The sequence below is a fragment of the Glycine soja genome, chromosome 12, assembly GCF_004193775.1.
Source record: "Glycine soja cultivar W05 chromosome 12, ASM419377v2, whole genome shotgun sequence".
Taxonomy (NCBI): Eukaryota; Viridiplantae; Streptophyta; class Magnoliopsida; order Fabales; family Fabaceae; genus Glycine; species Glycine soja.
Genome location: NC_041013.1, coordinates 40,001,772 through 40,014,414, shown reverse-complemented (window position 1 = coordinate 40,014,414; position 12,643 = coordinate 40,001,772). Strand labels below are relative to the sequence as shown.

At 32.0% G+C, this 12,643-nt stretch overlaps 1 protein-coding gene across 3 annotated transcripts; it reads left to right on the top strand.

Annotated features, from left to right (window-relative positions):
* Window positions 1–3,433: 3,433 nt before the first annotated feature.
* Window positions 3,434–10,677, top strand: LOC114380366 (homeobox-leucine zipper protein HDG2-like). 3 transcript variants are annotated; one of them, XM_028339377.1, is made up of 13 exons: window positions 3,434–3,816; window positions 4,315–4,550; window positions 5,080–5,348; window positions 5,614–5,731; window positions 5,833–6,021; window positions 6,467–6,919; window positions 7,176–7,277; window positions 7,377–7,577; window positions 7,783–7,957; window positions 8,057–8,313; window positions 9,173–9,268; window positions 9,541–9,921; window positions 10,176–10,677. In XM_028339377.1, exons 2-12 carry the CDS (start codon window positions 4,446–4,448, stop codon window positions 9,904–9,906), a joined length of 2,331 nt encoding a protein of 776 aa, XP_028195178.1. In that variant the 5' UTR covers window positions 3,434–3,816; window positions 4,315–4,445; the 3' UTR covers window positions 9,907–9,921; window positions 10,176–10,677. The 3 variants fall into 3 exon arrangements, with proteins under 3 accessions (XP_028195178.1, XP_028195179.1, XP_028195177.1); XM_028339378.1 differs by having other exon boundaries at window positions 3,437–3,816; window positions 5,131–5,348; window positions 8,042–8,313; XM_028339376.1 differs by having other exon boundaries at window positions 3,440–3,816; window positions 8,042–8,313.
* The last annotated feature ends 1,966 nt before the right edge of the window (window positions 10,678–12,643 follow it).

Below are 12,643 nucleotides of genomic sequence, written 5' to 3'. Positions count from 1 at the left end.
ATTTTTCTTTTTTGTGGCGTAATTATTATCTCTATGATAATAATAGTTAACAGTTTTCATAAAAATCCTTAACCACCGGTTTGCAAGAAAGAAATGAAAATTTCTAACATTTTATATATGTGGTAAAGGAAACAAGTTAAAGGTATTTGAAAAATAATCATTAATTAAATACATAAAAAAATTAATATTTGTTTTTTAATTAATTAATTTTTTATAGGGTAAATAAAAAAATTATAATCTTTTCTTAAAAGCTGCTTCTTTAGAAAGCCTTGGTTAGCATTTGCCACAATTAATAATTTGAAAACATAAAAAAGTATTAAATGCTTTGAAAATATTTATCCTTTCCCTCCCAAAATAAGAGTCACATTTAAAAAAAATTATTCCAAAATAAATGTCATATTAATTTTCAATGTAGTATTAATAATTTTTTTCATTAATATCCTTAATGAGTGTTATTTTAGTTTTTCAACATAATATTAACACTTTATAAAATTATTTCTTCTATTTCATATATTTAATAAATTATTTTGGTTTATTTAAAATAACCTATGACCACGTTTATTTTTAAATTGAGGGAGTGATTTTTTTTGGCAGAAAATATTTAATGTTTCGTTACATTAATATGTTTCATAGAAATGAGAGAATAATAATAATTTATTAATCACCAAAAGAATGAAGTATTAAATGATTTAGACTTTCCCAGTAAAAAAAAATGATTTAGACTTTTAAGATATTAAATATTTATATTTTTATTCATTTTTTAATTTTAATTATAAAAAATAAAGTATTAAATGATTTATGCTTTTAACATATTAAATATTAAATGTTAGTAGTAAATTTTAAAAAATAATAAAACCGTAAATATTTAATACTATCTTAAAAGTCTAAAATAATTTAATACTTCATTTTTGAGTAACTATTAAATGGTGTATTTTTTTTAATGTATTTGCTATGCCACATATTAAAAAGCATTAAATATTTTCATCTAAAAACATTAAATATTTTCAAAGCATTTAATACTTTTTATGTTTTCAAAGCATTAAATGTGTTTATATTTTGAGTTTAATTTTAATACTCTTTTTTACAGAAAGTTTAATTTTAATTGTTACTATACATATTTTACATTACCAAACATTTAGAAATCTCTTTACAAATTTCCCATAAAATACAAGTCACATAGCGGATCACCGAAACTTATAGAAATATTTTGAATCCTACCGAAAAAAATTAAAAATTCTAATTAGGATGATTAAAAAAAATACTTAAATAATTCTTTTTCCCCCTTATTCTTATAGATAAAAAAGGTTTATAATAAATAAAAAGAGACCGATCGAAGATTTTAAATGAAAAAAACACATTTATATATGTATATTGAGCATGAAAGTTAATAAGTATAGAATAAAATATTTTAAAATAAAGGCATTATGTATATTATTTTCGTTGAATTTATTATATTTATCTTCAATACTTTTTAATAAATGCATTATGTATATTTTTTATACAATTATATTGGTACGAAATATCCATCAATTTTATTTATGATTAATTTCTGTTGAAAGATGTGACGGATCATATTTAGTGTGATTTCTATTTTTCATTACATTTTTTTCATCCACAAAACTTGAATCCAAAACCTTATTTAAAAAAATTAAATCCAATACTACTCAAACTAATAACTTATTAATAATCACATAATGTATATATACGTCTTTAGCAATTATGCAAGTTCTAAATACACTCTCCAATGTGTTAGTACAATATCTCTTTATAATTGACAACATGTAGTACAATAATAACCAAATCATATTAATTGATGATCAACGATGTTTGGTTCATTTATTTCACCAGATATTTTGGCTTCAATGCCCAATATTCCATGTCTACTAAGGGAATATACCCTGCAGGTTTAGTATGTATGTATGGATACGATCAATCATATATGAACATACATATACTATATACTTAACTTAATAAGATAGAAATTATTTTAGAGAATTGGCTACAACCCATTAAAAAGGAAGAGGAGTTTAAGAAAAAGAAAGAAAAAAAAAGAGAAGCAAGAGGTAAACCAGCCAGTTTTCTTGTCCCAAAAGGCCATAATCATCGGTTAGAATATGTGTGATGTCATGATACTTTCAACGTATCATGGGAATCGAGAATCAGACGCAGAATAGAGGTGTTCCTCAACAGCATTAAAATGGATGATGTAATGCAAATAGCTCATTGACAAATTATCAAGTCACGGACCATGGTCCTAGAGAAAAAGAAATAAATATGAAGAACCGATCGATTAATACATGACTAATTAAGTAAAAATTATAAGCCCTCCCACCCCTTCCCGTGTTTTCTACTTGAGAGGATACTTCCACCATATCTTCCTTTGTTGTATTTCACGTATTTTAACCCATGATTATACCCATCAAGAAAGAAAGGGATGCGACTATAAAAGGCCATTTATCCCACAATTAATTGACTTAGAATGATAACGTGTAAGACAATTATCATGATTGGCATGTGATCATGTAATTAACAATTTTAACATGCATTGTCCAAAGTCCTATTCATTAGACTTATAATTAAAAGAAATACTGGCTAGAATTAATACGTTTATCCGGATATTATGAAAAAAATAATGATGTGGCTTCTAATAGAGAAAGTGAAATTGTCCATAACCAGAATTCCCTCCTTTATTACAGGTGAAATTAAAGCCGAGGACAATACTACTATCACTCATTTTTTTTAAGATAAAAATAAATTAAACACAACTGGTTATACACGAAAATTATACACTCCTTTGCATGTACCTTTTTTCGACCCCAAATAATAATATCAATAACAACGTACAGTACTACTATTAGTACCACTTAACTTTTTAATTTTATCCGAACCATGTTACCATTATTTTTATCTTGTTTATATATATGTAACCATCTTTCATTAATATAGGCTAACCAAGTCAACAAAATTTCCTACGACATAACATGCGAATGCGTTTTCAAAGTCCAGGCTAGCTAGCATTACCTCTTCGTGTTCACACGCCAATCAACAGACTTTTTCAGCAAGAAAAGAAATAACGCTTACAATATTATTTCTATAGTAAAAACCTTCATCTTTGTCCATTCATAAACCATACATATGTATTATGCATGTATGATGTTTTTTGAGAAAATGATAAAACTTCACTAATTATGTACTAGTTACATTATGTAGTAGAGTATGTGCACAAGTAAATTAAGTATGGTATAGAAGCAATAGATTGAAGTTTGGTAGCCGTCATTCGTTGCACCATCAACTCTCCTCTCCCAAGGGGCAAAAAATTTACTTACTACACACAAAGGAAAAAGAAATTAAAAAAAAAAAATGTCACTCTCTCTCTATCTTTCCCTCTCTTTCACTAGCAATTACACCTCTTTGGCTCACCATTAAATGCAATTGCACCATCTCAATACCCTCAGCAATAACTCATCGCTGCCACATTTTTCTCCATCCGTTCCTTCTTTCTCCTCCCTTTTCTTTACTCCTTCAATTCCTTTGTCTCTGTCCTCTCGTCTTCTTTCTTCTTTCTCCCTTCCCAGTTTCTCCCTTCAAACTAAGCCTTTTCTCATCACAACAACACACACACACACACATCAAGCTTTTTTCATGGTTGCCATATGTAAGCAACTTTATTTCCATATCTTCCTCAGCCTTTTTCTATCCTATGAATCCTTGAAAAGGGTCCCTTTTTTGGCAACAAGCTTAGCCCCAAAGCAGATCTAAATACTCATCTTCTTCTCTAGCTAGCTATATATCTTCTGCAGAAACTACCACCGACTGGTAAGTGGAGGAGAAATCTTGGTACATGTTGATTTCATATATCATATATATCATTCACACACCTTTAAGATCATTGATTTTGCGAAACCAAACCGTTCATACTGTTAACAATTTTTTTTCTTTTTAAATTCTTAATCTTTTTTGGGTGCATATAGCTAGCTAGGGTTGCTAGAATGCGGAAGGAACGGTAGGTTTTCCATATATATATGCATGGAAAACAAGTAGCTTAGTTGGATTCCACAAAATCTTTGTGGGGCTTTTTTTTTTTAATTTTCATTTTCTGATTTTGCTTGTCCGGAATTGCAGAATCCGAAATTGTCAACACTTTGTTTCTGTGCATTATCTTTTACCAGTCGTTTCTGTGCATTTTAACATGGCATATACACGCGCGATGCCTTTTAATTATTCATTTAAAAAAAAAAATAGACATGCGAAGTCACGTTTTTGTGGCTGGGAGTTTCATTTGGCTTATTATGTTAACATGTTTCCTTTTTGAAGTGACCTTGTCAGATTCTGAGAAGAAACAGATCCTGAGAAGTTTTTTCAACCTAAAAGGGTCTCAGAAAACACAACACTGGACACGAGAGAGAACTGAAGGAGACGGATCGAAATTCTCTAGAGTGTGAAATATGCCAGCTGGTATTATGATTCCAGCAAGAAACATGCCCTCGATGATTGGAAGAAACGGAACCGTTGGTGGCTTTGGATTATCTTCAGGGCTCTCTCTTGGCCATGTTAGTAATTTCTTCATCTCTTTTTCTTCTTTTTTGCTTCTTCTTCCATCTCTCGAATTTCTCCCAATTTTTGTCACAATTGGGTTCTGATTCTGATGACAATTTGATTGATGTGTTGTTCGGTTTGCTCAATTTGACTTTTATCCTTCATAAAGGGTCTTTGTTTTTTCACAAGTCAAAATTGGTCTTAGTGTGAAGCCAAGCCGGCCGGCTCAAAACTCTCTCTTGTATTCTTCTCGTTATTCGCAAAACGCGTTATTCCTTCTCACTGTTTGAAGCTACTACTTGCTCACTTTCCCCCAAAAAAACGTATCAACCTAGTCAAAATCCTCGTGTTTTCTGCACAACTCTTATACTCCAAATAATAATTTAAATTATCCCATCAATTAGTCCTCCCTAGCTATGTGTTTACACACGTGAATTAGACAGAAAGCAAAAAACAAACAGAAAAGTGTTGTTGTTTTATATATGCTTGCTCTTTGAGTGTACTGCACTGTACTTTATACCTGGTATTATTGTATTGTGTTAGATTGAAAACCATAAGGCTTCGGAATCTCAAAGATCTGTAGAAATGTTCCAGCCAAACCTGATGGAAGCTGGTCAGCTCCACCCACTGGACATGCCTCAGAACACTTCAGAGAGCGATGTCCCTAGAATCCGTGAAGATGACTTTGACAGTGCCACCAAGTCAGGTAGTGAAAATCTAGAAGGTGCTTCCGGTGAAGACCAAGACCCTCGTCCCAACAAGAAGAAACGCTACCACCGCCACACTCAGCACCAGATCCAGGAGATGGAAGCGTAAGTCACCCAAAATATACCCATCTTTTTCAATGTAACTCTTTGTGACAATCCTGTTAAAAGCCGAAAATAAGACTAGTATGAGGATTGACTTGAACTCTTACACGGCTAGGGTTCAAACATGAGATTGACTTGAACTCGAGAGTTCAGATTACTGATTGAACTGGAATAATCTTGTGTTAGTTGTTTATGCACATTGGTGTTTTTTAATGGAATTCAATTTGATTAATTTGTTTTGATAATTTTAATTTTTTTTCTTCTTCAGGTTCTTTAAGGAGTGTCCGCACCCTGATGACAAGCAAAGGAAGGAGCTGAGTCGAGAGTTAGGGTTAGAGCCATTGCAGGTTAAGTTTTGGTTCCAGAACAAGCGCACTCAGATGAAGGTACATAAATACACGTGGTTTTTGCTTCTTTTTTTGTTTTTGTTTGTTGAAAAGTGAAAAAGGCTTTGAACCCTTTACGCGTGTGTTGTTTTTTGTTACAGACCCAACATGAACGTCATGAGAACACACAGCTGAGAACTGAAAACGAGAAGCTTCGAGCAGATAACATGAGGTTCAGGGAAGCTCTCGGCAATGCCTCGTGTCCTAACTGTGGTGGACCAACCGCTATAGGGGAAATGTCATTCGATGAACATCACTTGAGGCTCGAAAATGCTCGCCTGAGAGAAGAGGTACCACAATTTGGAAGCTGCTCCAACTTTGCACTGAGAAACCCTTTTTTTCATAAATAACTAAAAAAAACATCATCTTAATTTCACTTCGTTTTCATATATACAATCGCATAAGAATATTAACAAGGTTTTATCATTTCTACTATTTGTTATACAAATTTTTAAGAATAACAAATAGATTAAATTAAATAGGACATTTTCATAATTATTAGTAAAATTGAGAAATAAAAAAAATCCTAAACTCATTGGACCAACTTGGTGATTGGTTTAAGTGGTAAATGTTTAATTATCTTTAAATAAAATCTTAAATTTAAATCTTTTATATAAATGTTTGTCATTTAAATATGATTGTCTCTGATAAAAAATACATATGATTTAGAACCAAGAGGATAGTTAATTAGTTGAGTGTTTTGTTAATTCTTATATATGTTGGTGTTAATGTCAGATTGATAGGATATCTGCCATTGCTGCAAAGTATGTTGGGAAGCCTGTGGTGAGCTATCCACTTGTTTCTCCTTCATCTGTTCCTCCTCGTCCACTAGAACTTGGGGTTAGTGGTGGTTTTGGTGGCCAACCTGGAGGCATTGGTGGGGACATGTATGGTGGAGCTGCAGGAGATCTTCTAAGGTCAATAAGTGGACCTACTGAAGCTGATAAGCCAATCATAATAGAGCTTGCTGTTGCAGCCATGGAGGAGCTCATTGGAATGGCGCAAATGGGTGAGCCTCTTTGGTTGACTACCCTGGATGGCACCACTGTGCTCAACGAGGATGAGTACATCAGGTCTTTTCCTCGAGGGATTGGTCCTAAACCCGTTGGTTTCAAGTGTGAAGCTTCGAGGGAAACTGCTGTTGTTATCATGAACCATGTTAACCTTGTTGAGATCCTCATGGACGTGGTACGTTTATGGGAAGAAATTATTATATGATTTGGGACTATGATCATGTGGTTATGGTTCTAGTCAATCTCTATATGACACTGTCAAGTTAATAAAATTCGACTACATGTTATAACATGGATAGAGATTATTTAATAATTTTGTGTATAGGCTGCTTAATTAATTTCTTTCCTCACGTTATTATATATTTAGAGATTCTGCAAAATTTTCATTTATAGTCTTTTACACTAATTATATATTATGTTTTGAATTTAAGAATCAATGGTCCACGGTGTTCTCTGGCATTGTCTCAAGAGCAATGACTTTGGAAGTGCTATCAACAGGGGTGGCGGGGAATTACAACGGTGCATTGCAAGTGGTATTGTATTTCATTGAATATCTATTCTTATATGAAAAATATGTGCAACATAGTACATAGAATTTGTTGACATCCATTATCTTGTTATTATATATGCAGATGACAGCAGAAGTGCAAGTACCTTCGCCTCTGGTGCCAACTCGAGAGAGCTATTTTGTAAGGTATTGTAAGCAGCACGGTGACGGGACTTGGGCAGTAGTGGACGTGTCCTTGGATAATTTGCGTCCTAGTCCTTCAGCCAGATGTAGAAGAAGGCCCTCAGGTTGCTTAATTCAAGAAATGCCCAATGGCTACTCTAAGGTTAGAATTAATACACCATCGTAGAAAGAAAAAAAAATCTCTTTCTTAAGTGGTGTTTAATTAGTTGCTACACATACATTTTTTTTAACTAGCTTGTTAAATGTATATTTTTAAAATGGATAAAGAAAGGAAATATGAATATGAGACAGATGATGTGGTTGCATTTGGCATTTAATTGATTTTGTTGTCAATCTCATTGCCGTAGGTCATATGGGTTGAGCACGTAGAAGTGGATGACAGAGGTGTCCATAATCTATACAAGCAGCTTGTTAGCTCCGGGCATGCATTTGGTGCAAAACGTTGGATTGCAAACTTGGATCGACAATGTGAAAGGCTTGCTAGTGCCATGGCAACAAACATTCCCACAGTAGATGTTGGAGGTATCTATATATCAATGAATTCAAACTCATTCTTTTTTAAGTAATTGACCTTATAATAATATTCTAATTGATGATTAATTTTAGTAATAACAAACCCAGATGGGAGGAAGAGCATGTTGAAACTGGCTGAGAGAATGGTCATAAGCTTTTGTGCTGGAGTGAGTGCATCTACTGCACACACATGGACAACACTTTCTGGAACTGGTGCCGATGATGTAAGGGTCATGACACGTAAGAGTGTAGATGACCCAGGAAGGCCTCCTGGCATCGTTCTCAGTGCTGCAACTTCTTTTTGGCTTCCTGTGTCACCAAAAAGGGTTTTTGAATTCCTCCGCGATGAGAACTCCAGAAGTGAGGTAACCTAGTAATTAATGACGCATTGATCAAACTATAGGCAACAATTATGCACCAATGATTGTCTTCTTATCGAATGTTCTAGGCTGCATTATTGTGTGGTCTTAGGTTACTAGACTTGCTTCATTTAGTAAAATTGCCTAGTTGGGTGTCTGATGTATGTCTCTATGTTGATATGTACTCATCATTTTTAGTTATCATACGTCAAATTTCTACTCTAAGTTATCTCATCGATTACTTTTTGAATTGCAAATATCTTTTTCAAATTGCCAAAGACAAGTGATCTTGAAGACCATCAAACTTCGTTCCATATTATTTTGTGTCATTTTGACTTTTCACCAATCAATTTTAACGGATAATCAGATGTAATCCCCTCGGTAAATTAAAATTTTAAATTATGTTAGACTTTCGTATCTTACATCATGTTGTTTTCTCTAAATCGTCCTTAATTTTAAATGAAAAAAAAATAATGATAAATGAATATATATATATATATATATATATATATATATATATATAAATTTTGATATGTCTTATTTTTATTTATTTATTTATTTATTTCTTATCACTGGTTATACTTATATTTCTCTATTGTTTTCTCTTTTTTTTTTCTTTCACTATGTCAAATAGTATGAAATCTCCATGCATCTTCATCCAACAATAAATTAAAAAAGAAATTAGTAAATGAAAGATTAATTGGACATTTTCCAAAATAAAAAAAAAGTAATATTAAATGAACAAAAGGGTTTCTTGAATTAGAATTTCATGTGTTTGTCGATTAATGTTATCTCTTCATCTCATCTTAATTAAATTGGTTTGTTTTTGTGATTCATCTAACTTTTTCAACCCTTTGGAAAATAGTGGGATATTCTTTCCAACGGTGGAGTTGTTCAAGAAATGGCACACATTGCCAATGGCCGAGACACTGGAAATTGTGTCTCTCTACTTCGGGTGAATGTAAGTTGACCATACCCTATAGCCACATTTACTATTCATCAATTTCATGAAATCTTTCTTTTTCATTAATTTCTAGTCAAACTAAAGATATGTTTGTTTACACGTACGTTGCAACCTTTTTCATTCTTTCCAATGAATGAAACGCATAGGTAAAAAGTTGTTTCTTTTGCGTTCTATGCCTAGGAAAGATGCAAAGTCCATTGCAAACGTTTAAGCAAACATGCACTAAGTGAATAAGTTTGACTAACCTAAGTTTCTAATGGTGCATGCAGAGTGCGAATTCAAGCCAAAGCAACATGTTGATATTACAAGAGAGTTGCGCGGACTCAACGGGATCTTTTGTGATATATGCTCCTGTAGATATTGTGGCAATGAACGTGGTTCTGAATGGAGGGGACCCGGACTACGTGGCCCTTCTCCCTTCAGGATTTGCTATACTCCCAGATGGGACCACTGCACATGGAGGTGGCATTGGTGACATTGGACATGGTGGTTCTCTCTTGACTGTGGCATTTCAAATATTGGTTGATTCGGTTCCAACGGCAAAGCTTTCTCTTGGATCAGTTGCTACTGTTAACAATCTCATTGCCTGCACTGTTGAGAGAATTAAGGCTGCTTTATCTGGTGAAGTTGCTTGACCTAATGGATTATAGGTAAGAACGCTACACTATCCTATTTTTTTTCACACTTTCTTAACTACTAAATGAGTCTTATATCTCCTAAGTATCCAATTAATTAACACTCTTATCTAAACATTATACTACTATGTACTCCTCAATGTTTTTTACAATTTGCACTTGATTCTGAGTTCTGACTCTTCATTTTCATGGTCTGTTTATTATTATTTATTTATTTATTTGGATAAATCTTGAATGGTCTCTTAATTTATATGTAAACTTGGATGCAGTTTAGAAGAAGGATAAAGGGGTGCATTGCATTTTGGACAAATGGGAGGTGTTGGGAACTTCGGCTTATACCAAAAAGGATGAGAATTGAGAAGTCAAGAGCGCACCTTGCATGATCCTTTCTTAGCACCCAACACAGTGCTGAAAGGATTAAGGTTCGGGAATTGACTTCCCTGAAAATCGTAAATGCTAAGAGCTTAAATCAAGACCTTAGTACCTTCTCTCTTCACCTTCAAAGACTACATATTTATAGTTAGTGTTAGCTTTTTCTATGATTATTAGGTTGTAGCTGCGACTTAACCTCTTATGTTCTTTCTTCTAATGTTTTTTTGTATTTTATAAGATCAAGCGCGCTAGCCTTATAGCTAGTAAATGGGAAGCTTGCACCGTTAGTGTAGTGGTTAAGTTCTCACTACACTACCATGTTTGACCCTTTTTAAGGTTTTCAAATGAATGTTCCTTCCAATTTGCCCAATCTCATTCAACAATTCAAGTCTCGTGGTTTATTATTTTGTGTTTGTTATTTCTACCATAAATATTGTTGAATAACATAGGAGTTAATGTGTAACATAATCAATGTTGTTGTAAAGAAAAGGTGGCTGAGTGACAAATTAAGGGCAGGCATCAAACTGATCCGTACGACTTCGATCATATAATCATGGACAATGTTTGTGAAAAATAAAATAGAAAAACAAAAGTTCTCCCTTTTAGTTTTAAGGTATAATTTTGAAATGTATATAAAAATAAAAAATAATCAAGTAAAAGATAGGAATAATGGTTATACGTATAATAATATTTATGTTCAAAAATTTCAATTGATCATATATAAGCTTATTCTTATATCGAATAACAACTTTGAGATATTATTATACCTTGTGCATCCTTTTTTTTCATCCTTGATACCTTTTCAGTCTCTTACTATTTTTCTTATTACATCATATACCACTTCTCTTATTTTTCTTGCTATGTCTTCATCAATATAAGGTGCATGTATACGTATATTACTCAAAGGGAGTGTCAAAATAATTTTTTCTTCTGGCGTATAATGTGCACTCTTTTTGGTTCAAGGACTTGCCCACGAAGAAAATCAATAAATTTTAAAGCTATGTTATTTCCAATTTTTATACTATTTTACACCAAATTTTTATTTTAAAAGAAAATAAAGTTTACAGTATAACACTAAAAGCAACCTACTTGTATTAATTATGAGTTTGGATATTAAATGTTTGATTTTATTTTAGAATTGTCTCTATATATATTTGTATTCATTTATGGTAATATGGATTAATTAGTCTGATCTATTTTGGTTAGTCTTACTTTTAATCCATCAAAAATTGGGGTGGGAGAGACTGACTCATTAAAGTTAGGACAGACTGAATACTTTGGTATGTTCCGCTTTGGACTGGACTAGCAAACTCGCTTGTCATATTTGATTTTTTTTTATATAAAAAAATCAATATTAATTATTTACTTATTAAATAAAAAATTATTATATGCTTTTAATTTTATATTATTTACGTATTAAATTTATTTTTTTGATTTTTTATAAAATATTCAGAAGATTGATATATAGACAACATAAGATATAATATTATTTTAAAAAAATTAAATATATTCTTAATCAATAATTCATGCATCACTAACTTATTTGAGGAATGAGTTTGAAAATTTTCTTCTATATATAAAAATTTAATTGATATACATTTTAAGTGTAAAAGAATGAACATTAACATTATCTGGTATTTTAATTATATCATTATAATAAATAAATAAATAATATTTCAAAATAACAGTAGGTAACATAATAAATTATACCGGTAAATAAATTTAAAAAATTATGATCAAATGGATGGATGAATAAATGGTATTAATATATTTAGATGTATTGACATTGTAAAGATCTTTGTAATATTGATACATTAGATAATTTTCAATGCATAAATAAAATTATTGTATTATATGATTTTTTTGTGAACTTAATACGTATGGAGTACAGTCTAATCTTTTTTTAAAAAATACTGTAAATAAAAAAATAAGTACATATTTTATTTTATTTTATAAAAATAGAGGTAAGCTGACGGATCAATCTAGGGACATGTTAGGTGTACTCAGCAACATTGTTGGTGCACCCAACAAGTAGGTGAATGGGCAAAATTGTCCTTGTATTAAAAAAATAATTTCTTCTTTCGGAAGAAGGTTCTTCCGATAGAACAATTTATTTTATCAGAAGAACCTTTTTCTGGAGAAGTTACTGGAAGAACTTCTTCTGGTAACTTCTCCAGAAGAAGATTCTTTCGGATGAACAATTTGTTCTACCGGAAGAACCTTCTCCCGGAAAAGCTACTGAAAGAAGGTTTTTTCGGTAAAATAAATTGTTCATCCGGAAGAACCTTCTTCCGATGACTTCTTCGGAAGAAGGTTCTTCCGATGGCTTCTTCGGAAGAAGGTTCTTCCGGTAGAACAAATTATT